Genomic DNA, 27,136 nt, shown 5'->3' with positions numbered 1-27,136 from the left:
GCTTCGTCCTCACTCCCCCTCTGACCTGTGTTCACTTTACACTTTAACATTAAACACCATCACTGATCACAAGTTATTAAGACACGCACAGGACTGATGTTTACTTTGTGTTTGTTTGATTCTCTCTAGAGTTTATGAGACACTTTTAAACCTGCTACACAACACAAGACATAACATGATAGTATCCAGAGTTAATAATATGGATAATAGGAGGAGGTAAAGAGCACCGGGAAAGAGTTTTGTAGTTGCAGATCATTCTTTCTGGATATTTATCATTTTCGTTATTAGTTTAATCCTGTTCTGTCTGCAGTTGCCTTTTGAGAGTAGCAGAACAGTGGGATTAACATCAACCTATTTTTACTTGAATAATATTTTTTTTCCATTTTAGAACATTCAGTGTATTTTCTGCATAGCTTATTTGATGCACATATGTGTTGTAGATGCTGTTCAACAACAATGGAAAGGATGGTGGGTTTTTCTCAGTAATAGTGGGTTAAAGTCCTAAAGCTAAGTTTAGTGATGGATTGCTTTTCTAAAGCTGATATAATATGTTCTTGGTCATTCAAATGAATAGGAATAGGCATTATCTAGACTTAAATTTGAACATGAACGGAGGTTTGTAGTTAATCCTCAGCCACCTTCCCCGTCATCCTGTATGTCTCTGTTGGTCCCTGCTCTCCACACGTCAGCTGTGTCTCTGGACTTTCTGGCTCCTCCATCGCATCTGCCAAGAGTGAACAGGATCAACAGCTTTTTGCCATGGAAGAAACTCAAAGGGTTTACCGAACAAATCTACCTTTTTATTTGGATATAGAATATACGTATATTGTAGACGGTGGAAAATATTATAGACCTGTTGGTTGACAGTCTCCCGACTTGTGCTTGTGGGAGGGTGCGTAGAGGAAGATGATGGTGAAAACGTACAGATTCCACATGCCATAGATCCCTGTGAGAAAAGCACTGTGGACCTGGAGAGTGTAGTCTCCCCAGTGCCAGTGGCCTTCACTGACCTGGTGAAGAGTAAGAACTCGATGCCATGAGCTCAAAAACAGTAAATAAGAACAAGATATTATCAGAAAATACTTTTATGTTGATTATTAGTGGGATAACACTTACTTGATTTAAGATGAAGAAGATGATAGTCATGGCTGCACATGCAAGAGTTACCAACATCAAAAACTTGAACCTGAAGATGATACCCTGCCAATACCAATGAGAGTGGAAAAACAGCCAGAATATTGATTCATCAGTTGTATAATAAGTCTCATTTTTATTTTGTCTGTGTTTCATATGATACATTCAACAAATGAAACAAAATAAACCTTATAGCACAGCCTTCTGGTCTCTGGCATTGCAGGAAGTCGCTGCACTTTCCCACCAATGTTCCTGAACACACAATGCACCATGTGACACAGGGAAAGGAAATACAGAGAGACTGAAAGCCCTGCCACAATGATGAAGGTAAACTGGGATGGAGGGTCAAAGAAAAGGCCTCAGTGACACAGAGAGAGTTTGATTTTAAAGAGCAAAACATGTTTTGTTTTTTTATTCATACAGCACTAAATCAAAACTGAAGTTATCTCAAAGTAGTTTCCATGGAATAAAGGATACTGAAATCTTTGTCCCGATGTCTGATGCCCACACACTGTAGAAAGGGTTGGTCAAATGAACGCCCCTTCATGAGAAAGTAAAAACATTTGACAACATTTAAAAGAAAATACAATTGGAAAACACAAGACCTCACCCCAAACAGTCCTGTTGTTACCTTTCACTCAGGTCAAATATGAGGAGGACGGATGATCCGAACACCACAAGCCCGACCTGCCACCAGTACGCTGAGAGACGATTCCTCTGACTTTGGTCCTAAAGGTTTGTTGTTGAAACACAGGTCATAACTGGTATTAAAGTACAGAGGGGAGGTGCGGTTTAAAACTGCACTATACAACAGAGTAGACAAACTAACTACAAGACTATGCCTACACTCTGGCAACATGAGGCTGTGCATTGTACTGCACCAGTGTAGGGTCTGAAAATTGGTCAGAGGATTTCATCCGAACACTGAACAGCAGTCATGGTACCATTTGCAAATGGAGGTCTGTGCGACTGTCCAAGGACATGCCTCCCGAGACCATCAATGACCCACCACAGGCAGCATCACGTTCACCACAGCATTTCCAGACTCTTTCACACCTGTCACATCTGCTCAGTGAGAATCTGCTCTCATCTGTGAAGAGAACGGGGCATCATGGGGCATCATGTCGCCCTCATGGAGTCTGTTCCTCCGGTAAACTGCTGGAGATCATTTTGTGGTGCTCTGGCAGCGCTCCTCCTGTTCGTCCTCACACAAAGGAGCAGAAACTGCTGCTGCTGCTGCTGGGTTGCTGCTCTTCTACTGCCCTGTCCAGCTCTCCTTGTGTAAAGGTAAAGGTATCTCCTTCATGCTCTGCAGGCTGAACTGGGAGACACGGCAAACCTTCTTGTGACTGCATGTATGGATGTGCCAACCAGGAGGAGCTGGACTACCTCTGCAACCTGAGTGGGCTGCAAGTACCACTTCATGCTACCAGTGGTAAGAATGACAGAAATAGAGAAAAATCAATCACTTGCAAACCATTCCCTTTTGGGAATGCCTTGCTGGGACCCCTTCAGTCCACCTGTTGTAACTTTCAATTTGCACTAAAGCAGGTGAAATTGATTCAATATCGCTTCCTAAACGGGCAGTTTGCCGTCCCAGCTTAATTGACTTGGTAAGTTCATAAAGTTTTCCATTAATTTTGAGAAGTGTATGTTTCTCATTAAATTATGACTTTATTCTTGCAATATTACATTATTCTGGAATGTTTTCATATTGCCCTCCATCATTATGTGCACAGTTTGCACTTGGTTTCTAATTTTGATGATAAGAGAATCATTTGAAGGTTAGAATGATGTGATTTGGTACCATGTGTTTCTTGGGAGGTGGGGTCACCACAGTCAATTGAAACTCTCCTGATTGTGAACAAAAGAACAAAATTCTGACCATGAGGTGTTCACCACAGAAGATGACCCAGAAACAGAATAGTGTGGAGTAGAAGACGCCCTGCTGTACATCCTCAAACAGCAGCATCCACGTCCACTCAAAGGCAAGGGAGAGCCACTCTACCGGAATATTCAGGAAGGTCATGGAGACACCCAGAGCAAAGATCACCCTACACGAGGCAAACACACAGGGCGGTGAGTTAAAACACAAATAACTTGATGCTGCGAGCACAATATTGACCTGGTTCTTCCAGGCTGATCATGCACTTAATATCAAGAAGTCTTCATGTGTCCCGCCCTCCAAATGGTGCCCTGAAGCTCTTCGTGCCTCTTAAGGTATGACACATGGGTTTTTTGTGGCTTTAAGCTCTCACTGAGAGACTAAGAGAGAGCTTCAATTTAGAAGCAATGGGGCTGTGTTGTATAACTTCACTCTGCCCTTTCAAAAAAAGATGTGTTCATTCAGTCTGCAATAAAAGAATTCTACAGCCTGGAAAATATCAGTGACATTATGAAGTAACATGTGATGTGAAATAAAACAATTCAATATGAGAGAGGTGATATTTTCGATGTGGATGCACATAACTACAAAGGCAAAGCAATTGGTTATGTGAAATCATTCTTTGTAATCATACTTTTCCAAAAGGACTGGAGGTCTGGCCATCAGACTGATTCTGTACCAGTACCAGGCTGTTGCCACAAGTATCCAGGGACTGAATACAGTCTTGATGCTGATCCACACTTTAGTAAAGCCTCCGTTCTGGTGGATGCCCTTAAGAAAAGGGGGGACATTAAATGTATGATTGTGATGGCTGCAGGTTTTGGAATTCAGTTCAATGAAAATATAAAGTGGGCTCAGGAACAGTAGGGTTAAACTCACCACCATATGGATGTCCTTTATTTCTCCAATGCCAACATTCATTGTGTCATTCACTGGCAAGCGCAGGTTAATTAAAAAGTACTTGTGGGCAACAGTACCCAGTTCCATGAAGGGTATGGGGTCACAGTGATAAAAGCGGCCTTCGTTTTCATACGTCTGCAGAAGCACAGACTGTTGAAGGTCACTTAGCAGAGACACATTTAAATATTATTTACCATAGCCTTGCAGGTTTACCTTAGGGACTCCTAACATGCACTTGAGAGGCCTTTGCTCCACCGAGTGAAACTGTGTGGTCCACTCAGACATCACATCATCTCTGTATGCGATACCAGCGTCAATAGTGATGATAACATCATCTTCTACACAGATACATAATCCAGTTTAATAACACATCTGTCACCTGAAGTGCTACGTTATTTACAGTCCTGACAGTAATATATGCACCTTACCAATCTGATTGATCATTTTGAATGCAATGTCAAATTGAAGAACTGCCAGCACGTATTGGAACCAGGGGCTCATCTTCATGTTGGGAAGAGGCAGATGAACGGCAAAAACAATGTCGTTGGCATCCAGAGTTTTGGCCAAAGGTTCGTCAAAGCTCTTGACCTGCTGGCAACGATTAGACCCCCACGGCATGAGCCAGCCACGTGACCGGTGGCGATTTATACATTTGGTGGCCAAGTAGCAGATAGCACTGGTGGGATTGGGAGCTATAGAAAAACGGTAAGTAACCTGTCATAGTCTCGGTGTTTCGAGTTGTGGTCTACACAGACAGAATAGAGCTTTATATTCATTTACTTCAAAAGGATTGTTGGTGCAATTTTAAAAACAAAGCATTCATACTTTACACCTTTAAAAAAACACTTCACCAATTATAAAGTTGTAAAATTTGACTAGTACTTACCAATCAAAGCTCCAATCGAGATGGAAAGAATTTGGAAAACAAGAATAAAAATACCCAAGAAAACCAATTTCTTAGTGCTCATGTTCTCTATGATTGCCCCTGCCATTTTTAAAAGGTCAAAATGAAAAGTGATGCTCGAAACTACGCTTGCTCCAGACAGACAAAGTGCATCACTGCAGCTCGTCTATGTGCTCACACAAATTCAGACTGCCGGGGACTTGTCAGAAATCATCATCAGACAGAGCATGTGCAGGAGGAGGGGTGGGTGTAACCATGACGTGTTTTGATTCAGGAGGGGAAAAAAAGATGGAAAAAAAACTGTATAAAACATGTTTCCTTTATTGCTGAAAGAATACATCTTTGAAGTGTGTATCACAACTAGGTTACTTGTCTTTACACTGAGGACTGACCATAGTCACAATCCAATGTTTGATACTGCACCCAAGAAGAGGGGAAATAACAAATTTAGCCGGGATATCAAAGCCTCTTACAAAGTCATAGGTTGATAATCCTTAACATTGTTTACCCTGACCAGGAGTCAGCAACAAGAATTGCAGTAGCACCTACATCTTTAAAAAAGAAACACTGGCCCCATACACACCTGGTATTAACATGTGGTATTTGTGATCCGATCACAAGCGGACAGCTCTAAATACAGGTGTGAACGCACAGATAGCGATCCAACACCAGACCACATCTGAATGTGGTCTGGGCCACATCCTTTTAACAGTGTGAACACAAATCTGTCCTGGGCTACATATGAAGGACCTCCTACTGGCGTCCTCTGACCCACTGCAGTTTCAATACGAATCCAACGGATATTTTCTCTTCTGGTTGATTTATTTTTAACCACCGCCACAGTATCAAAACTAATCACCACATAATGATCAAGACTTTCCTTAAATTCACAGATAAAAGAGATTCATTCAAACTCTCCTGACTCGTCTCTCTACCTCTCTTTCGCTCGCTCAGCCTGACACACGCACACACAGTAACACACACAGCGACATCAGAAACATCTGTAAACTCAGACTGGCTCAAAGCGACATTGTTTGGTCTTAACTAACACAAATGACGTAGGTGTTCATTTGCATGTAGAGTGTGGACGTGAGATCCGATCACAAGTGGTCACAGGAGACACATTCAGGACACACTTCAATGCTGGGTGTGAACACACGTACTTAACGCTGGCCACTTGTGATCAGATCTCTCAAGGACGGATGTTAATACCAGGTGTGGAGAGGGCCACTAATTCTAAGGTGTCTGTCCTCTGTCTTTGGCTCTACAGGACAAGAATGAACTGTTTCAGAAAGGTGCAGCTAATCAGCAATACTGTGGGTGGTTCAAAGTAGAAGAGAATGCAACATTAAATATTTGACTGAGCTAAAATTATGGAAATTATCAATTTAGTTCCATAGTTAACAAAAACTATTTCTATATTCCCACCCCATCAAATGATCCTCTGTTGAACAAATACACCAAGACGGGGGAAAAAAAACTCTCTGTAAAAATGTCCGTCAAACCACAAGGAGGAAGGAATCCACAGCTCTGAAAATATTACAAACATGTTCTCATTAGCCACCAAAGAGATCTAGTCAAACGGAAAACAAAGGTAAGCTATCTGGTGCAGTACACCAGGAGTGAAAGCTTGCTGCGTAGTCACTGAAATTCACCGACATATCCCAGGCAACAGTTTCCTTCAGTGTGTCCACAACACATCCAGAATTCTACAAAAAACTCACAACATAATATCAAAACAATTTAATAGAAGAAAGTGGGGGGGGGGAAGGGGGAAGATGAGACTAATCAAAAACTTCCTGAACAGCCTCTTAATCCAAATCATTTTACGGAACTGATATCTGAACGGGTGACTATTTTAAAATCCCCTTTCATCTCTCTTCACTGTCCATTCCAAAATGTGCATTTCCAATGTTTCACTGATGTTTTCCCGTGGTGAAACACATGTCACGTCTCTGTCACTAACAGTACTGGGACATCTGTGAGCCAACACTGTCCCAGGAAGAGATTCGGACAAGTTGAGTGGCATCCAGGGCTCAAATGTCATCTTCTTCGTCTTCATCCTGAGAGGAGCCGGCCTGCTGGGCTGCGCTGGCAGATGCTGCCTCCATCTGTGCCTGTTGGGCGGCCTGCTGCATCTGCAACCACTCCTGCTGGGCGAGCTCTGCCTGCTGCTGCCGCGCCTGTAGGTGCACAGTGAAACCAAACAGAAACATTAGACGAGGGAGGTGAAATGAAGAGCTTATTAGGCAATTGGTGAGGATCATGATTGTGATGTCTGACGTGTGATTACAACTCAAACATCAGTTTTTTTTACTCATATTAACTTGCGATGTTCATCATTAACCGTTATAGATTTTGTCTGATTAATCTAGTTAATCTGTAAAAAATAGCCTTGGACATCGGTACCACCTGAGCAGGTATTCTTTGCTGTGGGTCTCACATTTACCAGACTGCGCACCAGACCGGCCTGAATAAAACCGGTAGAGTCTGCTAAAGACTGAGTCAAGATTGTAAATCTGGTTGGATTGTTATGATTGTCCAGGGAATATGTAAAGTTTACTCTCATGTGCACTGGAGTGACTGAATGCCTGTCACTGCCGTGGGAACACACACAACTGAAGCGTAAAGTAATGCCTGCAAGATGCAAAAAAATTGGAACTATGGATGTTTCTATGGTCCAATTTCTACTGACTGTGAGCAACTGGTGTGAGTAACAGTACACAGCAAGTAGTGATAATGAGTGTGTCCTAATTTTCTATTGTTTATGCTGCTGAAAATTAGAGCCCTTGTTGCTTATAACATTTTAATCTCACTGGTTAATGGTTAATAATCAGTTAACTAGCATCAGTAAAAAACATTTTTTCACGTTCATCCCTGATATTAACCCATTTTCGAAAGAGGCATGAGGAAAACATGCCAAAGGTTGGTGATCAACATTAATACCAACATCAATTTTATCATCAAAAAAAATCAATCTAATAACTTGAACCCAGTTTTCCATTGCTCCAGGTCATTACAGATTGTTTCATCTCCCCTTTCTGTGAAAATTACAGCCAGTCACAATTTAGCAGAGACACAGGATATGACTGATCCCACCTATTTCACATATATCTTCATGATGAGAGAACACATTTACTCATACATGCATATCTGCCAGGTGAACTTTCAAAGCCCTCCGGACTATTTAAATAATTTACTATCTTTAGAGAAATTGCACCTTTAACTCAACACAACTGAACAGCTCTTTTATAGCAGTTTTTTTTTGTTTTTGTTTTAGTGCATGTCTGTAACCTGCTTTTTCTCCCCCATGAATCACATTGCCTACACAGCAACAGGGTTGGACCATAATCCTACTTGCAAATATGAGAGATTTAAGTCATCATACCTGTTCAAATATTTATTTAATTTCCTGTTTGATAAACACAACTAATGTTTAAGTACTTTTTAAATTGTATAGACGGGATGACAATGGAAAAAATGTGTTTTTAACACTCTCATAAAAGAAATACACTTGTATGGTTTTCACCCAACCACTTGCAGTATATGATATAACACATATTGCCACCAAAATGCCTGTATCACAATCCTATTGATACTGTGGGTACTGAAACCATCACACTGCATTAACCCATACAATTACTACCAGCCCCCACTCACCATCAGATGCACAGAACAAATAAACTGAGGAAGAGCTTCTATACATTCCAACCATAACTACCTACTTTGCACTACAATCAACCACAACTACCTCCTCTTGCACCTCTCTTTGCACTATTTTGTACAGTTTTTAACGTCCTGTAAACATGCTTATTTTATTGTTATATATATATATTTTTTTTTTTTTACTAAATGCACCTTTCAGTGGTAGATGCTGTAATTTCGCCATGCTTCATTGTGTTTCTCCTCCTCAGCACATGAAGAATGGCGGATTTGTTGGTCATACCTTGGCAAACAGCTCCTGCTGTTGTCTGAGCAGCTCTTCCTCTGGGATGCCCAGGTTCTCCAGTCGGGAGCTGGCCTTCCTCCTCTTCAGAGCCACAGTCTTACACTCCTGCAGGACGTCTTTCACCTCGGTGATGTACGATGCAAAACCAAGACTCTCGAGGGCTGTGGTGTGAAAGCAAGAGGTGAAAGTGACATTAAGAGTCTGTGGCTGAGAAGTGGACACACCCCCCTCCTGTAGGATTAGTGGCGTAAACACTGAGCAAACGTGGGGCAGGACTCACCATTGATGACATGCTCAGGAGATATGGTCTTCTTGTCGGACTTGTTGCATATTTCATTGGCTTCTGAGGATATGAGGTGTATGAACTCTGTGCAGCAGTTCACCACCAGCTCCCTGGCGTCGTTGGCCACTCGTACGTTAGGGAGAGTTTCTTTGATCATCTTGTTGATAGCTGCTCTGGGGATTGTGAGGTCGTCGTCGTTTCCAGAGGAAGAAGCCATCGTGGCAAATAACCAAACAGCAAAACTCTTGAGCGGTGAAAGGCTTCCACAGACCGCGACTGGCCCTCTTGTGTCGATGGGCTCAACGTCCCCTGTCTGTGTCAAAACAAAGTCTACTACTTAACTTGCACAGCAAAGGGACGTTTTCCCAAAGTTAGCCGGCTGGCTATCTATCCAACTGAGCTAACGGCTAATTTAACGTGTCAAACCCGGTTAGGCGCAGTTTCTGCTGCGCTGCTTTTACGCGGAATGTGGCAGAAAAACGAAATGTGCGGAAAATACGTTTAAACAAGATCTAGAAAACAAAACAACGTTAATAATGGAGAAAATGCTCAGCTAGCTAGCTACCAAGCTAGCTAGTAGCCGTGGTCCCTGTCGCAAGCAAGCCGCAACCCAGAAGACAAGTGAAAGCGGAGTGACAGCATGGCTAAGCTAACAATGAACTGGTCCTGCCATATCGAGCTAAATGCTTGGCGAGGCAGAGATGACGAGCAGAGTGAAGTCGGCGCAACACTTCATGTTACTGTTCGTTACATCGAAGAAATGAGACGAACATGTCGGATAAGCTACAAGATGTGCATTTTTAATTTTCAATGTTAGCTTAAAGTTGCCCGGATACGGCGTCACGCAAAGGGCCGGATATGATGCGTCACCAGGATGTGTTTGAAGTCGCCTAGCTCTTGTTTACTGCCCCCACCGTTAATTTAGAGGATTGCAATTTGTGTTTGTTCTTTTTTTGGTTAAAGTTATTTAAAGCTACGCCATTATTTATCAATGCATTACAAGATGAGATTTTGAAAATAATACATTTCTATTGAAGTGATGCTCACAGCAAACAGCCGAACCCCAGATCAGGTCACACGTCAATACCCAAATCTAATGTCACAGATCAGTATGTCTATAAAAGAACAGGTTGACACAGTGATACATGCAAGATGGCTGTTCCATGTTTTAAATGGCTTTAAGTATATACACTACTCTCCAGTAAGGTTATTTAATAAACTGAACTATCTGAAGGCTTCATCTGGTGCTCTCGTCGACCTTCATTCTTTTTGAATGTTGTCAGGGTGTGGTTTTAAACCTAAAAGACTGCACAGACACACAGAAAGAGTCATGGACCTTTATTACTTTTAATATGTTATAATAATAATAATAATTAGTCTTACAGTTAAACATTTAAAATAAAATAAATATGCAGGAGACAATACATGCAGAAATGTGTCTCTGAAAAATAACAAGGATGATAAATCAACTTTGTGTTAGTTGCTCTTGTCTTTTTCCAAGGTAAAGCTTTTTCGACTCTTCCAGCGCAGAAGTTTAAGGAAGTTCAGGCTGGCATTGAAGACCTTGTCGTGTTCAAACACCATCTTGTAAAACGTGTCAATGGGGAGGTCGCCGTTGGGGTCGGCATATTTGAGCGTGGTCATTGGGGTGTAAAGAGTGTTTGTCTGGTGGCGAAAAGGTGGATCCTCCATTGTGATGATCTTGACAGTGTGCTGAGTGGAAAACATAAAAAAGTAAACCATGGGTATAAGGAGTGCTAATTGATTTATCTCAATGGTAATGACAAGATGATATAAAATGAGTTGGATTCTGTTTGCAGAGGAACAGCACAATACCTCTGCTATATCCTCTGCAGTCTGCCCAAGGGTTTCAAAGATTTGTTTGTAGTTCTTCAAGTAGATGTTGGTGAACATGTCAGCTGTCACTTTGTCGGCTTTGCTGAGATCAGTCTTCATGCCCTCCTCGAAAACCTTATGCTCAAACTCTGTTATCACTGGACCTGGTTCTATCAGGCTGATACTGTGAAGAGATATAACACAAACATATTTATATCATAGCAACAGGAAACTGTAGATTAGCATGATAAGTTAAAAAGCAATAGAAAGTGACAGAGCTAAATATCCTTGAATGGAACATTTTGCACTAACTACAGGGCCTGGTTGCTCTGCACCCATTTCAAACTTTCTTGCAGAGTCAGTCCCTGTTACATTTGGTTACGGAATGCTGTTGTGTTATGACCTGCCCCATACCAGGGTGTGCTATGGTTTGTCATGGTAAATTTTGGTTGGAATATTTCCAACTGTTAAGAAAATAGGGGGTGGTGTGGTTGTGCAAAATGAGCTTGCAGATGCTTCAGGCATAGACAGGAGCTGGTTCGCAGGTATTTTCATGTCAGCTCTGGACAATAATCACACTAAACCTGTTGAGCCCAACTTGTGAGCACAGTTTGATTCTCTCTTAGCGAGCAGTATGAAATTATGGAGCAGAAATGGGCATGTTCTGCAGAAGCAGTGTATAAGAATATATCTTACTTGAGGTTAAATCTCAGGGCTTGTACTGCTAAGCTCTCACAAAAGCCCTCCACTGCAAACTTGGACGCTGCATAGATGTCATTGAATAAAATTCCTAAAAACAGAGAAAGACACAGTTAAGACATTGTGTTGTTACAATAAACAAGTGCTCTCATGATGCACAGATGGAACCGTCCTCACCCTGAATACCCATGACACTGCTGATGACCACAATGTGGCCTTTTTTCTTCCTCTTCATGTCAGGAAGGATTTCTTTCAGCAAACGCACCAGCCCAAAAAAGTTGGTGTCCATGACAGTCTTCATCTCATCAATGGATTGACACTCAATGGGTCCAATCAGACCCATCCCAGCATTGCTTACTGTAAGACGGAGCCAGGCATGTCAGAAAATTGTAATGTACATATAAGGTATGTACAGTACAGTTGGCATGTATTTGATAAACAAGCATATATGCAAAAACAATACTCATCAAATGCAGCAGTTACTGAACGTATAGCTTTCCTGTGGACGTACTGAGGATGTCCACCCTGCGCTCAGGCAGACTGTCCACACAAGCTTTGATGGAATCTTCGTCACATACGTCCAGTTGCTTGATCTCCAAGGTCCTGCCCAGAGTCCGACCTGCTGCCTCAACCAGCGCCTCGCCCTTACTCAGGTTCCTCATGGTGGCATAGACTACGACAAACAACATTCATTCCAAGCAAAAGTGCTGCTGAAATGAAAGTCAACCAAGGGACAGCCAAGAGACCCCTATTTCTATATGAAAACTACCAAGGGAAGTATTTTTCACCCTGGGCCCTATGTGGGTGTGTCAATAATGGCACTAAGAAAATGTTTGGGAATCGGTTCAGTAGATCGTCTCCGCTTTCAGCTGTGACGCAGCGGCAGTGGCTGCAAAGTAATTTGTAACAACAGCAACAGTCCATGAAATGTTGCGTCTCTCTCCTTGTTCGCTCTTCATCTGTATACTTTGGCTCAAACAAGTAGGCACGGCCATCAAAGTCAAATGCTTCGTCCACATTTTCACATCAGGAAAAGATTAAGCCAGAATAGTTTCTCTCTCCAACTCTCATTCACATTTCCGCCTTTGTCTTCCTGCAACAACCCCTGCCATGAGACTTGAGGGTGAGACTCTGTCCGAGAATTTTGACACTTGGGTTGTTGCAAAGTGAATAAGGAGACAGAGAGACAATAAGCAGAGGCGGAACAACCAGCTGCTGCATGGTTAAGAGTGAGATTTATCTCATTGAGCAAGATATGTGGAACGTTGACAGACTCTTGGCAAAGACCTCTTTATTGGTGAAAAAAAGCACTTTTAGTGGCAAGTCCTTGGACTGTCGCAGTTGCACCATAACATAGCACTGTAGCCATTGCTTTTGTGCTGCCAGCGGAGAAGATCTACTGATTCCAAATGTTTTTGTGATTACTTTTTTTTTACACCTCCACATTTATAAACATCGAGCCAATGGAGATTTCCACTGGAAATTGAAAAATTATGGAATTCCCCTTTAATTGCACCTATCATTATAAAGTTAGGTGATATTATGCAAGTTACACTAAATGTATGTTGCTGCCACACCCATATAGTGAAGGTAATAGAATATTGTTTGGATCCATCATAAGTTTTAAAGCCAAAAAGCTAAAAAAAATGCCCCATTGCTATGAAAATATTTGGATAAACTGAACTTTTAACAGATTAGTCATTCTTCTCCTTTTGATGCTTGTCTACAGTTCTATTACTGCTTATGAAAAGTTTAAAAAAGTGTCTATATTTTGCAGGAATCTTTAATATTCATTAATATTAAACTGGTCTGAAGTTTCCTCCCTGTCAAAGTTTGGGTCAGACAAGAAACTGTACAAAACATACTGGGATACAGAGGGCAGCTGAACAATGTGAGCTTCCCTCTAATACAGCAACTGCCTCCTCCAGTATCTCCAAATAATTAGAGTATTGAATTGGTACAACTCATTTAATAATAACCTGATAAAGAATATAAGACAATGTCTTATTTTTAGCCTGATCTGTAAATTGCACAATAATTTTCATATCATCTATCACATTTCACATTGGATACAAGTGCAATACATTCAGATGTAATCTCTCCATTTAATTAGATGTTTGCTATTATGTCCATTTACATTCTAGTTACATAATCCATTTCAGAAATGCATTGTCAACTATGTCAAGTTTCGACAAAGGCTTTTTTTTTTTAAATGTGGCAAATTTACCCATAAACCTCTTCTTCTCATCTTTTGCGATCCGGACAGCCAAAGCAAGGCCAATCCCAGAGGAGCAGCCAGTGATGAGTACCACCTTCTGGTTCATTGTGTCTGGTAAATGTTTGTCTTGCAGCTCCAGGAGCAGAGAATGGAGGAGGACAATAAAGGGGCAGTAGTAAGTGGAAGCTCTTTTAAAGCCAACTCCTTAATCCACAGCTCTGCAACTCAGCAGAAGTCTTGTGCACATGGCCTGGAGATTACCATCAAGCATGTGCTAATGCATAGTGAGGATTTAGGCTAATCGTAACAACTTTACAGCAAAAGCACATCTTCTTCTTAAAAATGACAACAGAAATGTCCATTTGTGAATAAGGGATGATGCTTTTATTAGAATTCAGAATTTGTCATTGAAATCCAGGCTGTAAAAAGGGACATGTCTTTTTTATTTAATAAAAAGGATACCTTAATTCTGTCATGAAACATAATTACACATTTGTTCCAGTGCCTCATCTATGAAATGTGTAAAATTTCAAAATAGTACATAATGACTTATTACTGGGTATTAAACACTTTACAGTTGTCTTGATTCATATGTAAAAGGATGAAAAGAAGCTTCAAAGAAAATACCAAAAACCTGTCCCGCAAACGTATAATGCTAAATGTTTTTTCAATTCTGTGAGCTGGCAATAGTAAGCCTGTGTTTGTCTCTGTGCTGTTTCATAATATTCTTATTATTTTAGGCTTTGTTGTGTTATTTAAATAACAGCCCTTTTATTTGTGTTACAAAATCCAATGTCCAATTTTGAATGCTCCATGTATCTCTGCGCTCCACTCACTCCAAGAGATTCAGGAAGGATTTGATCTTTTATAGATTTGTGTTTTTCTGCTAATTCTTTTGAATACACTGTTGAATGTACTGCAACATATCTTTGTCCCACATCTTGGGGTCCCAGGCATGGAACCAGCCGGTAAAGGATGGGGGCTCCTCACCCTGCTTAATGGTGGTGATGGGGAGGCCTTGACGGCCAGAGGGGTCAGAACTCAGATATTCTGTGGCTGAAAAGGAAACACAAGGAAACCTTTTGTGAAATACAACACTTCTATAATGTCTCCTCACCTCTAATAATTATGTTTACTGTTTAAATTACCAATCTTGAGTGATTCAGTTTTCTCGGTCTCATTGGCATCCTTCCCGACCCAGATGAAGATCTGATGGGAGCATAACCCAGAGGCATTAATGGATGAGTCAGCAAGACAACAGAGATCTACAAGAGCTGAGACTGAACAGTTTCAGTAAAAGTGAAATGTAGCGCCGTACCTGGTTCCCACAGTCCAGAATCATGACATCATCAGGAGCCAGATCCAGCTGTGTGAACTCACTTGGCACCTCCTCTGCCTAAAAGTTGAGCAGTGCATGTTTACAATGTGGAAGTATAAAGGAACCAAAAATGTGTTCGGCTGAAAAAAACATGATTGTAAATAGAAAAGCTACGTAGCTTTCTTTAATGAGTTGAAATAGACAAAAGGTTAAATACTCACTATGACCCTGCCAGTCTTGTTAGAACAACCAAACAATCGTGGAGCCCTGACTGTGTTCTCCAGGGTCTTGGAGGTCTGGTACTCCTTCTTTCCACCCAGTAAAGCCCAGAAATCAGCTGACAAAAAGGAGAATAGCTGTTTTCCAAAAGATCTGTTGAACGCAGTTATCCTGCACAGGTCAGTGCTCTAACTTCAGGACTCACCTGGCTCCTTAGTCTCCTGCACCTCAGAGACTGTTCCTCCGAGTAGGCTGGCGACATACTTGGCTGCCTCCTTCTCTTCTGGAGTTCCACCCTTTCCCACCCACAGCTTCACGGAGTTGGATGCCTTCAGCACAAATACGTCATTGGTATTCAGAGAAGAGGCGACAGGCTCCACCTGGGTCAGCGAGATGCAAAGAGAGGGAGAAATTAAGGGAATAGTTTATGACTAAGTGTCTAGTTCATGAAAGTTTCACTGAAGTGAACAGCACTGACCTCAATGGCCCGTGTGGCTTTGGTGGAGCTCTGGCGGATGTGGAAGAGCCGTTTGCTGGCAGGCTTGCTCTCACCATGCTCGCGCGACGTCCCACCCAGGTGGATGACCAAAGGCTTCTTCTTAAACAGGCTCACAAGATGAGGTGGTTCTTTGCCCTGAGTGACACGAACCTGCAGAGATACAGCAATAGCTCAATGAAAAAGTGTTTAACTGCTTCTCAAAGAAAAAGTATTTATTTCAAAGTGAATTTCTTACCTGTGTAGCTACCCCACCCATGGAGTTGTCCAGTGTGACTGTGAGAAAGGCTGAAGCAGTCAGCTCATCCTGAGTGCACTTCTGTCCTTGCCTAAAGACAGCAAACCCAAATGTATCCCTCTTTTGTCATTGAACAAAGATTAATGGCAATAATCATTATTAAGTCTGAAAAGCAACTGTGGTTTGACTATAGGATTATTGATTTACTGATTTATTGCAATTTTGTCATGGGATTCACACCACAAGTCCAATTTGCTCTCTTTGGCATTAGCCTACAGTGGTTTCTCCTAACAGATAGATAGACCCATGTTGATAAGATGAGCACCCACCAGGTGTAGATGATACGCTTCGGACTGCCATCTGCAGAGTAGGAGTACAGCACCAGGTAGCAGTCACCTCCAAAGAACTGTCCATAAGTGGATGGGTCAACAGGTACTTTGTCACCTTTTTCCACACGCCAAATCTACAGACACACAGCTACATGTTGATATTCAAAGAAATTAATATACAGTGTGACTGTATTTGGACTGGTGACCGAACCTGGACTTTCCCGGAGCCATCATCCACCATGCCGTGAATGGCAGCCATAATCTGGTTGTCGTGGAGTGAGGAGGAATCGAAGGGAATCTGCTCCACCTTTGCGATTTTACCAATAATGTAGGCATTACTTGGTCCTGTAGTCTCATACTTGTCAAGCCAATTGAAGAAGAACTGCTTAAACAGGGCTGCCTCAGCTCCAGATGGCATTACCTGGACCTGTACATGTCAGAAAGAAGCAGAAGTGCTAGAATATTCATAAACAGCAAAAGATGACAGAAAGGATGATGTTCTGGTAGTAGGCTTTAACCACATGATCACATTACCTTAGTATTTGGGGGGTAATTCTTGTCTTTGATGAACTTGTTTGCAGCAGCCAGTGCTGCACTTCGCTCTTTTTTGTTTGCCTCCTTTCCTGCAGTGTTGGGGTACAGAATTTAGAGACTTCAGAAGGATACGCATTAATACACCAAACAGATTGTATCCAAAGGGTTGCAGGAATGAAAAGATGTCCAAATCAAATACCTTTCCAGACAAATACTGTATTGTCCCCTGCATTGTCTAAGATGTAGCAATCCTTTTCGGAGAGCATGTCTTGTTGGAAAGGGTTTTTCTCAGCCACCAAACTTGTCTTCATGGAGCCAGCTGCATCAGAAATCTAGCAAGAAGAGAGATGATTAAAGCATTTACATTCATCATATGAATCAGTTTATTCACAGGAGTTGATTCAAAAGCTGCAGACTGAACATCCTATTTACCAAATAGAGAGATGCCAGTTTCTTGCTCTTCTTATCAGCAGATTTATCGTCTGAGGTTCCTGATGGGAGGTCGGGTTTTGGTCCCAGAATCTATATATAAGCACACAAAAAAACAGACTGCAACATTACATCCCTCCTTGCAGCCAAATAAGTCCGATAAATTCTTTAACACAGCCAAGGGCACAAATATTCCAATGGTTTCTGGAACAAAACAGAAAGAAAGAGAGAGAGATGGAAAGAAACAGATAGACAGACAAACAGACAGACAGACAGATAGAAAGAAAGAAAATGTAAGAAAAAAAGCTCACTTTAATGACTTCTTCAGGCTCACTGCCTTCCTCGACGTAGATTATTTCAGGACTGCCACCTCGCTCATTGTCGCGTATTTCAATGGCCACACCAGTGGCTTTCAGGCACTCAAAGACATTGCATTCACTACCAGCCCAGTGGTAAATCGTCTAGCATTTTGCAATGAGGAGCAGAGGACAACAATATTAGTTATGGTGAAACGCTGTCCAGGATTTTTTTGTTATCCAGTTCCATTCTTGTTCACCTCTCCCAAGTCAATGAGGAAGCAGTCTCCTTTGTTGAAGCTTTTCCAGGACATGTCCACCTCTATCGCTCTGATATTACGACGACCTTTAATGTGCAGCAGGCGCTTGACAATCTCTTCGGTTGTATGACGAAAGCCTGATGATATTCCTCCTTTCTGTGACAAAGTCAAGTTGAATGAAGCGTTAGAATGATCCAACTACACCTGTATGCTATTTAGATTTCAAATACATGAATATTCATAGTTGTAAAGATGAATATTAAAAAATGAGTTGGACATTTTGAGTTAATTGCTTATTTTCTTTCTTGACAAGACTCAGATGAAGACTCTTACCAGTCAGGTTAGCTGTTTCCTCTCTTTAGACTAATCTAAGATAACAGTTGACAACTAAAACAGTTCCCAAAAAACCAATGTGAATAGTTCCACTTCCCATATAAACATACTTGAACAACTTCTTTGGCTTAGGTCATTGCATGTGTGTCATTTGAAAGTTCAAGATTTGCTTCTGATCTTTACATACAAAGAAATGTAATCATCTCTTGTATTTTCCACAGTAAAACAAAATGATGTTTTAGATGATTAGTTGAACAACCACAACACACACGTATCATCATATTTCACCTTGTATTTGACACCAGACTTGAAGTAGCTCATAAAGGTATTAGACTCCTCATATTGAAACTCAGTGAACTGACGCGGCTTTTGTCCAAGGTAGTCATCCAGCTGGGTCATGAAGATGGGAGCACATCCTCTCTCATCTGCAGTTGCTTCGCTGCCTGGTATAACAGGTGGGGATTATAAAAAGAGTATAGAAAGACAAATGGGGGAATTAAATCATTTTACAAACCAGAGACTTATTTGAGGTGTCAGTGAAGAATCTAAATACAATACCAATCCATGAGTGAACGTTGTACGAAGGAGCATCGGTGGTGTGGAGCAATATGTAAGCGTCTCCGCTGAAGAACTCCCCATACAGTTGGGGGGGCACTTGTGTCAAGTCCATTTTCTCTATTCGCCACACCTGCAGGCCGGGCTTCTTGCCCGCAATCTCAAATTCTTTGTGGACTGGCATAGTGCTCTGGACCTGACAGAAGACACATCGTTATGAGAAAGTCACTCATCAGGTCGCAGCAAAGACAACAACTTGAAGTGAGCTGGCAACTTCATTATTATTTTTCAAATTAACCTTTATTTAACCAGGAAGGTCCCACTGAGATGAAGAATCTGTTTTTGCAATGGAGACCTGGCTAAGACAGGCAGCCGCACAGATAAAAACAATATAATCATATATAATATAATTACAGACAGAAAACCCCAACAGAAAACAAGTTCAGGAGAACCGAAAAACAGCTGAGAGTACATGCAAACATTCCAAGATTCCAACTAAACAACCAGATAAGTTAAAAACAAGACATCTTAAAGAATCTGTCTCCAGTTCTTTCATTCTGGTTCTTAAGGTATTCCACAAGATTAATTCACTGAACTTTAAGACCTTCAGCAACATATTATAAGCGGTGCAGAATAAGCAAAAGCCCCTTTTCCAATTTCTTTGCAGCAGTCATATCTAGTGCATTTCTGTGTCATGCAGACACAGGTAATGAGGGAGCGGGCCCAGAATCGCCTTATAGATAATGGTGTTCCAATGACAGAGCCTTTATAACAATAAACTGCATCTAATTTCACCTCCATCGAGAGTGGTCATTGGAGGATAACTTGTTGTCAAATTCCTAGAAGCAGCATTCAGCATAACATTTGTCTTGACTGCATTAAGAACAAGATTGTGAGTAGCTACACAGCTGTATATAGTAGTGTCATCATCATAAAAAATATCTGCTTCCAGCTTTCCCTTTTTTATGCGATCACAAGAGATCATATTTGGGTTCTGGACAGTTGGTTTAACAATTACTCAATTAATTGTTGCAGCAGTAGTTTCGTACAACTTATAATTCTGCCTTTGAAACTCTTAAACTGTTCTCATCATATCAGATATAAAGTGTGACAAGCCGTGCAAACATATTGATCCCCGTGTTTTTATCCTCAAATTAAATATTCTTGATGCTCAGAAACTCAAGCATTTTGTCAATGTTGGTTTGTTCCATTTGTGTCTCAGGTTCCAGCCTGTAGTTATTCTATACTCTATGTGCTGAACAACCTGTAATACCAGTAATACCATTAGATGGTGTGTTGATTTAAATAGGTCAAAAATCACCTGATGTACCAGGGAGTGTCCTCCCTAATTAATACTCGACCGGCAAGATGGCCAAGCCAAGCACTGGTGAGGAGGTTTAGTGAGCCACTCCCCACAGGCAAAGACAATGCAAAACTCACATTATGCAATTATTGCCTTGCCAAGGGAAATAAAATATAATTATATATCACGCCCCAGAGGGAACGGTTCTTTCCCCCTGTTGACTTGTTAATTAACTGCCAGAATATCTGACTCAGTGTCCAGTCCCAGGCAGAAAAATACACACATTGTTTTTGTCATTCTATAATATACGTAACTACATTCAAAACTTTTACAAATGCATTTGTGTAATCCATGCATAAAGCAGCGATTATTTGCTCCCATTCATGCAGAATCAAGGAAAGAGCTCATGCAGAGACTTGATGCTGTAATTTGATGAAAAACTACTCTCTCAAAGGCTAAAAGAAAAATTAAACACTACTAGAGAGTTTTTGTTAATGTATTATTAGTTTTGCAGAAACATATAAGATGAAAAAAGAAACGTTCATTAATTTTCCCATTACCTGGTGAGGACAGAAGAAAGTTGGTGGCTGTGAGGGAGCTGATGCTGCTGCACTGCTGTGCTTCCAGGTTACCGCCCAGGTTGTCTGCACTCAGGTCTCATTTATATACTGGAGCAACATCCGCGTTCTGAATGTGAGACGTGTTCAGCCACGTCCCAACACAAAACACCCTTCACAGCAGAGACACCAACCTGCACCAAAATTAAGACTTGTCACATTGTGAAACAAGACTGGGTTTGAAATGAAAGCTCATGTGACAGGAAAAACCAGTTTAAAGCGTCACATAAGGAAAACTGGTGGTTCTGAATTTCCACTGAAAAGTACATGTAGAACATATCCGTGTATATTACTGTACTCATGTACTCTCCTGCACATTTCATACTATATTTCAAAGAGAAATATACACATGTTTAACATGCTATCTCCACCAGCCTTATCAATATAAATGTTAATGCATATCAGTGACAGCTGTAATAGTAGGATGCAGGTGTCGTGTCTTCTGCCCCACTGTTAATTTCATTTTCATACTTTGAGGATGGTTTGATGATAAAACACATTTGCTTTTACTAAAACTTTGAATGCACTGTATTGGACCTTTACCTTTCCTTTTATGCAAGTAATAAAAATCTGAGTTCTTCTTCGACAGCTGCAGAAGTACATTCTGATCTTCCCAGTCTCTGCCTGCAGCCATGATGCATGAAAGATTAACTCAATGAAATCCTGATATCACCTCAGATTATTCATGATTTGCATAGAGATAGAATGAAAATGTCATCCGCACTTCAACCTTTTTCATCGTGAAAAAAAATCATATGCTAACTTTGCTGTGACCTTTTCTGTGAATTATACATTGTAGGAAACACCAGAGCATTCACATCCATGCAAGCTTCCCTGGTAAACACTGTTAAGCAGCATGTGTCAGCTTTTCAAGAGGTTTTATGATCCTGATGAAGATGATGATTAGTACATTTGATATGAACTGATATGAACTGTCAATGCATCGCTTTCCAAGGTCATGCAGTGGCTCTCTAATGGCAAGAGCAGATGATCGTCTCTTGGAAATCACTGGACTGTGTGCACTTCGAAAAACACCCATCCTATCCGGCTGCATGGTTGATTTGGCAGTTCCATTGTTGACCTTTAGCGTGCATTTGGCCTGGGCGTAGGTGTCTGGCACTGGTCTATCAGCAGTCGCCTGTGTCAGCTTGACAGAGAGCGAGGGCGTAAATCTCTCCTCTGAGCTTCTGCCTTCATCTCAGGTTAGGGCTGGGTCCATCACTCCTTCTGTTGGAGCTGTGTCAGCACATTCTGTCTGGTTGTGTAACAGACACACAACTCACACAGTCCCTGTTTGGGACATACCGCCGTGCCTCCACAAGACAAAAAACGCAGACAAGTGCACTCACATGCCCACAATCCTAACACAGTGTCTAAACACCAAGGCTGCCAACATACTTGTTCTAACTTGCGAAGGACTGGCACACAGTATTTTGCTGATAGCCTGTGGCTGAATCACAAGTCTAATAATGTTTCATTCTGTCTGAACAAGAAGTCGCCTACATAAGTGATTGAGGTTCAGTTTTAATTTCCTGCTGCAGCATTGACATTGGCTAACTGTACTACTCACAAATAGGAGGTAGCATATTACAAGAAATTTGGGGGATCAATTGACATCTATTAATAACAGCGATCAATGCAAAGTGACCGCAAAAGGTTGTGGTGCTGCCTCCTGTTGAAGCAGCTTATGTTACACAAACGTATTTGGTTCTTTATTGATATTCTCTCATGTGCACAAATTCTTGAACATTTATCATAGTTACACTGGTTGATTAAATGATTGTGTTCCCTGTAGCTGCCCAAAGCCATGGAACTGCACTTTTGTTGATTTATTTAAGACTAGACTGGAAACTCTCATGTTCTTTATTTTATTTTAAGCTAGGCTACGGTATGTCCTTTGATTATTTTCTTATATTTTGGATTGTGTCTTCTTCTATTGTACAGCACTTTGGTCAACTGTGGTTGTTTTTCTAGGCGCTATATAAATAAACTTGATTTGCATATGGTTCTGCATATTGTTGGTTGTTGTCAACATCTGACCTCACTGCCATTATACCTTATGCTGTGTGTTTCCATGCTTCATTTGGGCTTCAAAATATTGATGACAAAACATGTATGTAAAATGGCATTGTTTATATTTTACTGTTTAGAGGTAAAAGCATGAAAACAAAAATTTGCTTTGTCACCTTCTTATGGAAAATATCAGTATTTTTGCTGTTTGCTATTCTGACAAACATTTCACTGTTTATTTAAGACATTCTAATTTGAGTCCCCTCTACATCTCTTGCAGACAGCAGCCTTTTGTAAAGACCTCTGCACACAAACATGCCAAAGCAACAAGTTGCTCGTTGCTGAAAAACATTTGGACTATTTTAAGATCCTTGAAAATGACATAACAGTCAAGATTTTGTGTTGAAAGGCCACCACAAACTGGTTTTAAAACATTGGCATGTTTATTATAATATAACTGATTATACAATTTATTTGAATGCTCTGTTCACTCTATTCTACTCTATTCACAATTTGAGGTGGGCACCTTTTCACACAGTAGACTGAGAACTTGTCACAATAGAAAATTCAACTAAGCTGTGATATAATAATTATTATTTTTATTATTTCAATTAGAGAGATGACTATGACTATAAGAGCACAACCTAATGGAGAATTTACAAATAGTTCAAACATGAAATATGAAGATGCCTGTGTGTGAAATTGTTTAAAGTAAGAATTTTCAATATTTTAGTGCTGCTCACACCTCTGGCTTACTTTTGAATTAAAATCTTAACCACCTCGTCATGTGCAAATATTTTTAAGTAAAATGAAGTGCACTTGTGTGGTTAGTGGTAATGTTAAAGAACTGACATAGTAGTACATTAACTTACCTGCGTATGACAACTTTAAGTGTAGCCATATCTAACCAGGTACATTAACTTTATTCTAAGTGAGCCTTGATAAACGTTGACAAAATGTCAATGCGAAATACAGTAGGTAGCTGTGCTTGCTAGCTATTTATCTAGTAAACTAAAACAACTACCAGCAACAATATCTATTTAACACAACACTACAACAAACAATCTATCACAAAAACAAGCTTTAATAATAATAATAATACTAAAAAGTATACTCATAGTGTGACACTCAAAACAAACAAATGCTCAGCATGCAGAATGACAACGGGGAGCAGCCTCACTCATACTGTCCAACTGGGGAAGGGGAATCGCCACAGATTTCCCAAATTGATTCGACTCCAATTAACAAGGTCTTGATTTGATTTGATTCAATATCGATTCCAGGATATTTCATTGTGCAATACCAATTTACTTGGATATGAAAGAAATTCTCAGGGAGCTAAAGCTGTAAACCGAACAAGGAAACCTTCAACTTGGTACATTATTAAAAATATTAAGATAGGCCTGTCACGATATGTAAATGATATTATTGTCACATTTTGAAACCATTTCATAATGATAATATCATAGCGTGAGGGTTGACAGCTAGGCTGTGTTTGTGCAGTCGGGTGGTGTCTCCAACCAGATTTCTGTGGCCCCATGTTTGAAAGAAGATTCAGGTAGATTCAATCAAAGATTCAGATATTTTATTTTGACCCTGAACCAACTGAGTCTCACTCATTTCATTGTTTTAGGCAGCAGGATGACCTACGGGTTGCACACCACTTTGCATCCAGTGTGGTGGGCCTGAAGGGTGGTGGTCACTTGAACAGTGTGTTGTGGTTTTGTCCTTGCAGTGTAAGTTGCAGTGGTAGTGATCACCGTGTGCTCACATGATGGTGTCTATTGGGGTTTGCGATAGAATCCCCCTGTGGTGTGTACCGTGCCTGCATAATACTCACTATTTATGTTGAGGTGTGTTGTATCTCTATGGTCTCAGTATTTCAGTTATTTTAGCTTTTTTAAACATTCGGATATAAAAGTTGTTTGTTTTTACTCATAATCGTCTTTTTTCCTTTCTCAAGACCTCCATTCCAGTCCTCCCATTGTTTAATACAGATTTAATTGTTAACTGATACACATGCAAGTAATAAGTAAGTTCCAGTAACGAAGCTGTGAACGGACGACGCTGCAATTAAACACAACACTGAAGATTATTTGCAAGGATACAGGTGTACTTAATTTAGATATGTTCTATTTTTAAACAAGCTCAACAGCCTGGTTTGTTTTAGTACGTGAACAAACTGTGTTCTTATGTCCCTGAGTGTGTGAGAGATGACTGCGCCTCGCTGCAGGAGAGGAGAGATGCGACCATGGTTTCGCTAAAATGCCAAAACTTAAGACTTGTGTCAAACCAGCAATTCAGAAATCAAGAAATTCTGATAACCGTGATTGGCAGATTCAAATGGTTTAGAATATAGTTGACCAATTGGGATGACAGAGCAGAAATGTGTCCACATGAGGTTTATACTCACCCAATATGGATTAACTCCTATTGACTGCGGTCAACACATCAGAATATAACATGGTCCTAATCCCTTGTGTCAACGGCTATCACAGCTCCAGAGAGGGAGTCAATTTCACACTGACCACACACTGCCCATTTCAAGTTTTGAGATTTCCTGCCTCCACAGCAACAGGAAATCAATTAAACTTATCAACCCTGACATCTGTTTCCAAAACAAGATCCCCTTTGCTCTGAATAGATCTTACTGTGAGCAGTTCTCAGTGAAACTACATAAGAAATGCTTACCAGAATGACAGCGTGTTCTGCGGATTAGTCAGAGCAGCAGGGACACTGGAAAGATTTACAAAGATTTATTTATAGTTTTTCAGTGCTGTGAGCACCACAAATAAAATTCCATTTACCTCCATGGTACTGAGAAACTAGCTGATGTCTCAGAGACCGAACAGATGATAAAGCAAGTTTCTTTCCTACTTTAAAGAACGAACTGTTCATGTGAACATCTTTTTCAGTATTTAAAAAATACAATGATTTAAAAAGGCTATGGTAACATTCATTACTATGATACCTATTGTGATTTTTGGTTTGAGTGAATATAAAAAAGTTATAAAACCGTCATAGCAGAGACGTCGATCATAGCTCCAGTAAGAAAAAAAGAAAACACACACGAACAGTCCCAGACCATGTATTAAATGTTTTGTTATGTCACCAGTGCTTACATAATCTGGTATTTCATGCAACACGTTGTTAGAGGCCCAGCCTGTACCGTAAAGGTGGTACAACATGTACTTGTTACCTAGAACCTAAAAAGAGGTAATTACATGCAAACACATAAGAGAGGTAGGTTCAATATACTCGAGGCTAATGGGTGTGTGTTAGTAGGTTAAACAAATGACTTTTGTTACTAATTTCTGTAATATTTGCATCCATTTATTATTAATTGTCAATGTATACATTGCAACATACACTGGATGGTGTAATGTCTATAGGTTTGCTCTAGGCTCTGTACTATTCAAACTAAACCGTGTGATTATAAAAGTCAAAGTGTGTGTGTGTGTGCGTGTGTGTGTGTGTGTGTCAGTATTTGGATATGCCATGTACTGGCCTGACTAGACAGCCTGTGCTGCCAACCCTGTGATGACTCATAAGTCATAAATTACTTTTTCTATTTAATCAAAGCTATTATAAAGTGGTTGAAAAATATGTATTTATTATTCATTTATTAATTCACTGACACAATTTCATAAATACACACCTGCTTATAAATTGAAAAAGGAACCCAATGATTTCTGACACAAGATCTTCAAGGAGCACAGTGCCCGTTTGTTTGTTTCTTTTCCACACTGCTCATTGAGAGGTGTCCAGCGCCCCCTGCAGGGCTATTTGATCCTCATGTGATCCCCTACATCTGTTTCAAAAACCACCTCTTCATGATTTCTTCTTTTGAGTTGACAGGAACAGCAGGGATGTCCATACATTTGTCAGGGACGATGAATGTTGTCACAAATGTAGGGTTTGTTTTTTTTTGAGAAGGAAATTGAGAAGCTACTAACAAAGTTTTTGCTTGTTTGAAATGTGCCTGATTGACTTTAAAGTTGGTTGGTGTGTTTTTTCGAAAAGACGAGAGGAAGTGCAGTCTTGTCTATGTGAGCTATTGATGAGCGTTCGTTGACACCCTGACCCCCCAATTCATTTCAAACCCCACTTGCTGTGCACTGCTGTGACATCCGCAGTGGCATCACAGAATATTGCTTGGTGAGTCTAAATATTCCCATTAGACTTTTTTTTCTTACAACACTGTGGAATGACAGGAACATTTTGGACATGCAAATACAAAGTTATGTCATCAGACGTCACCTTCCAGCATGAGACAAACAAGAGCTGATGTCAGGGTCTCCATCTTACATGTGGAAGACATATGGAAACAAACCAATACACTCATAGAAAACATATTTTAAGTCTGTTTTAAATGGGCCTGTTGTTTGGGT

At 40.6% G+C, this 27,136-nt stretch overlaps 4 protein-coding genes across 5 annotated transcripts; all 4 read right to left on the bottom strand.

Annotated features, from left to right (window-relative positions):
• Positions 1 to 354: 354 nt before the first annotated feature.
• On the bottom strand, positions 355 to 5,052 carry LOC109625368 (protein wntless homolog). 2 transcript variants are annotated; one of them, XM_020080578.2, is made up of 12 exons: positions 4,806 to 5,052; positions 4,348 to 4,611; positions 4,133 to 4,257; positions 3,899 to 4,054; positions 3,654 to 3,790; positions 3,020 to 3,188; positions 1,766 to 1,863; positions 1,612 to 1,675; positions 1,323 to 1,466; positions 1,117 to 1,200; positions 854 to 1,010; positions 355 to 724 (listed from the first exon to the last, which is right to left on the bottom strand). In XM_020080578.2, the coding sequence occupies exons 1-12, from the start codon at positions 4,909 to 4,911 to the stop codon at positions 624 to 626; spliced, it is 1,605 nt and encodes a 534-aa protein (XP_019936137.1). In that variant the 5' UTR covers positions 4,912 to 5,052; the 3' UTR covers positions 355 to 623. The 2 variants fall into 2 exon arrangements, with proteins under 2 accessions (XP_019936137.1, XP_069378637.1); XM_069522536.1 differs by having other exon boundaries at positions 3,654 to 4,054.
• Positions 5,053 to 5,124: 72 nt separating this feature from the next.
• dr1 (down-regulator of transcription 1) lies at positions 5,125 to 9,947 on the bottom strand. The gene is made up of 3 exons (XM_069522538.1): positions 9,053 to 9,947; positions 8,770 to 8,933; positions 5,125 to 7,006 (listed from the first exon to the last, which is right to left on the bottom strand). The coding sequence occupies exons 1-3, from the start codon at positions 9,270 to 9,272 to the stop codon at positions 6,860 to 6,862; spliced, it is 531 nt and encodes a 176-aa protein (XP_069378639.1). The 5' UTR covers positions 9,273 to 9,947; the 3' UTR covers positions 5,125 to 6,859.
• Positions 9,948 to 10,378: 431 nt separating this feature from the next.
• On the bottom strand, positions 10,379 to 14,098 carry LOC109625448 (retinol dehydrogenase 8). The gene is made up of 6 exons (XM_020080663.2): positions 13,818 to 14,098; positions 12,102 to 12,263; positions 11,768 to 11,947; positions 11,588 to 11,681; positions 10,892 to 11,075; positions 10,379 to 10,768 (listed from the first exon to the last, which is right to left on the bottom strand). The coding sequence occupies exons 1-6, from the start codon at positions 13,912 to 13,914 to the stop codon at positions 10,532 to 10,534; spliced, it is 954 nt and encodes a 317-aa protein (XP_019936222.1). The 5' UTR covers positions 13,915 to 14,098; the 3' UTR covers positions 10,379 to 10,531.
• Positions 14,099 to 14,169: 71 nt separating this feature from the next.
• On the bottom strand, positions 14,170 to 25,223 carry scinla (scinderin like a). Its single transcript, XM_020080657.2, has 18 exons — positions 25,159 to 25,223; positions 20,679 to 20,869; positions 18,819 to 19,011; positions 18,549 to 18,703; positions 17,928 to 18,083; positions 17,683 to 17,832; positions 17,375 to 17,464; positions 17,142 to 17,274; positions 16,943 to 17,031; positions 16,620 to 16,835; positions 16,409 to 16,542; positions 16,080 to 16,170; positions 15,824 to 15,994; positions 15,551 to 15,725; positions 15,348 to 15,463; positions 15,127 to 15,204; positions 14,957 to 15,017; positions 14,170 to 14,864 (listed from the first exon to the last, which is right to left on the bottom strand). The coding sequence occupies exons 3-18, from the start codon at positions 18,997 to 18,999 to the stop codon at positions 14,695 to 14,697; spliced, it is 2,166 nt and encodes a 721-aa protein (XP_019936216.1). The 5' UTR covers positions 19,000 to 19,011; positions 20,679 to 20,869; positions 25,159 to 25,223; the 3' UTR covers positions 14,170 to 14,694.
• Positions 25,224 to 27,136: the final 1,913 nt, after the last annotated feature.

The sequence above is a fragment of the Paralichthys olivaceus genome, chromosome 3 (assembly GCF_024713975.1).
Source record: "Paralichthys olivaceus isolate ysfri-2021 chromosome 3, ASM2471397v2, whole genome shotgun sequence".
In the NCBI taxonomy this organism is placed as follows: Eukaryota; Metazoa; Chordata; class Actinopteri; order Pleuronectiformes; family Paralichthyidae; genus Paralichthys; species Paralichthys olivaceus.
The sequence above is the reverse complement of the archived record's forward strand: the minus strand, read 5'-3'. Positions and strand labels throughout refer to the sequence as shown.

Bases quoted from the DNA above. Each gene is read 5' to 3' on its own strand.
- LOC109625368 (XM_069522536.1), bottom strand. From the start codon at position 4,911: ATGGCAGGGGCAATCATAGAGAACATGAGCACTAAGAAATTGGTTTTC. The intron at 4,258-4,347 runs GTAAGGTGCATA...GTATCTGTGTAG, and splicing joins CAAAATGATCAATCAGATTG to AAGATGATGTTATCATCACT. The intron at 3,189-3,653 runs GTATGATTACAA...TGCCTCGTGTAG, and splicing joins CCTCCAGTCCTTTTGGAAAA to GGTGATCTTTGCTCTGGGTG.
- dr1 (XM_069522538.1), bottom strand. From the start codon at position 9,272: ATGGCTTCTTCCTCTGGAAACGACGACGACCTCACAATCCCCAGAGCA. The intron at 8,934-9,052 runs GTGAGTCCTGCC...TTCACACCACAG, and splicing joins TCCTGAGCATGTCATCAATG to CCCTCGAGAGTCTTGGTTTT. The intron at 7,007-8,769 runs GTATGACCAACA...GTGCACCTACAG, and splicing joins AGCAGGAGCTGTTTGCCAAG to GCGCGGCAGCAGCAGGCAGA.
- LOC109625448 (XM_020080663.2), bottom strand. From the start codon at position 13,914: ATGAACCAGAAGGTGGTACTCATCACTGGCTGCTCCTCTGGGATTGGC. The intron at 12,264-13,817 runs GTAAATTTGCCA...TGTTTGTCGTAG, and splicing joins TGAGAAGAAGAGGTTTATGG to TCTATGCCACCATGAGGAAC. The intron at 11,948-12,101 runs GTACGTCCACAG...TCCGTCTTACAG, and splicing joins GCGCAGGGTGGACATCCTCA to TAAGCAATGCTGGGATGGGT.
- scinla (XM_020080657.2), bottom strand. From the start codon at position 18,999: ATGCCAGTCCACAAAGAATTTGAGATTGCGGGCAAGAAGCCCGGCCTG. The intron at 17,833-17,927 runs GTGAACAAGAAT...GCAAAATGCTAG, and splicing joins TCCTCATTGACTTGGGAGAG to ACGATTTACCACTGGGCTGG. The intron at 17,032-17,141 runs GTATTTGATTTG...CCAACACTGCAG, and splicing joins TACAGTATTTGTCTGGAAAG to GAAAGGAGGCAAACAAAAAA.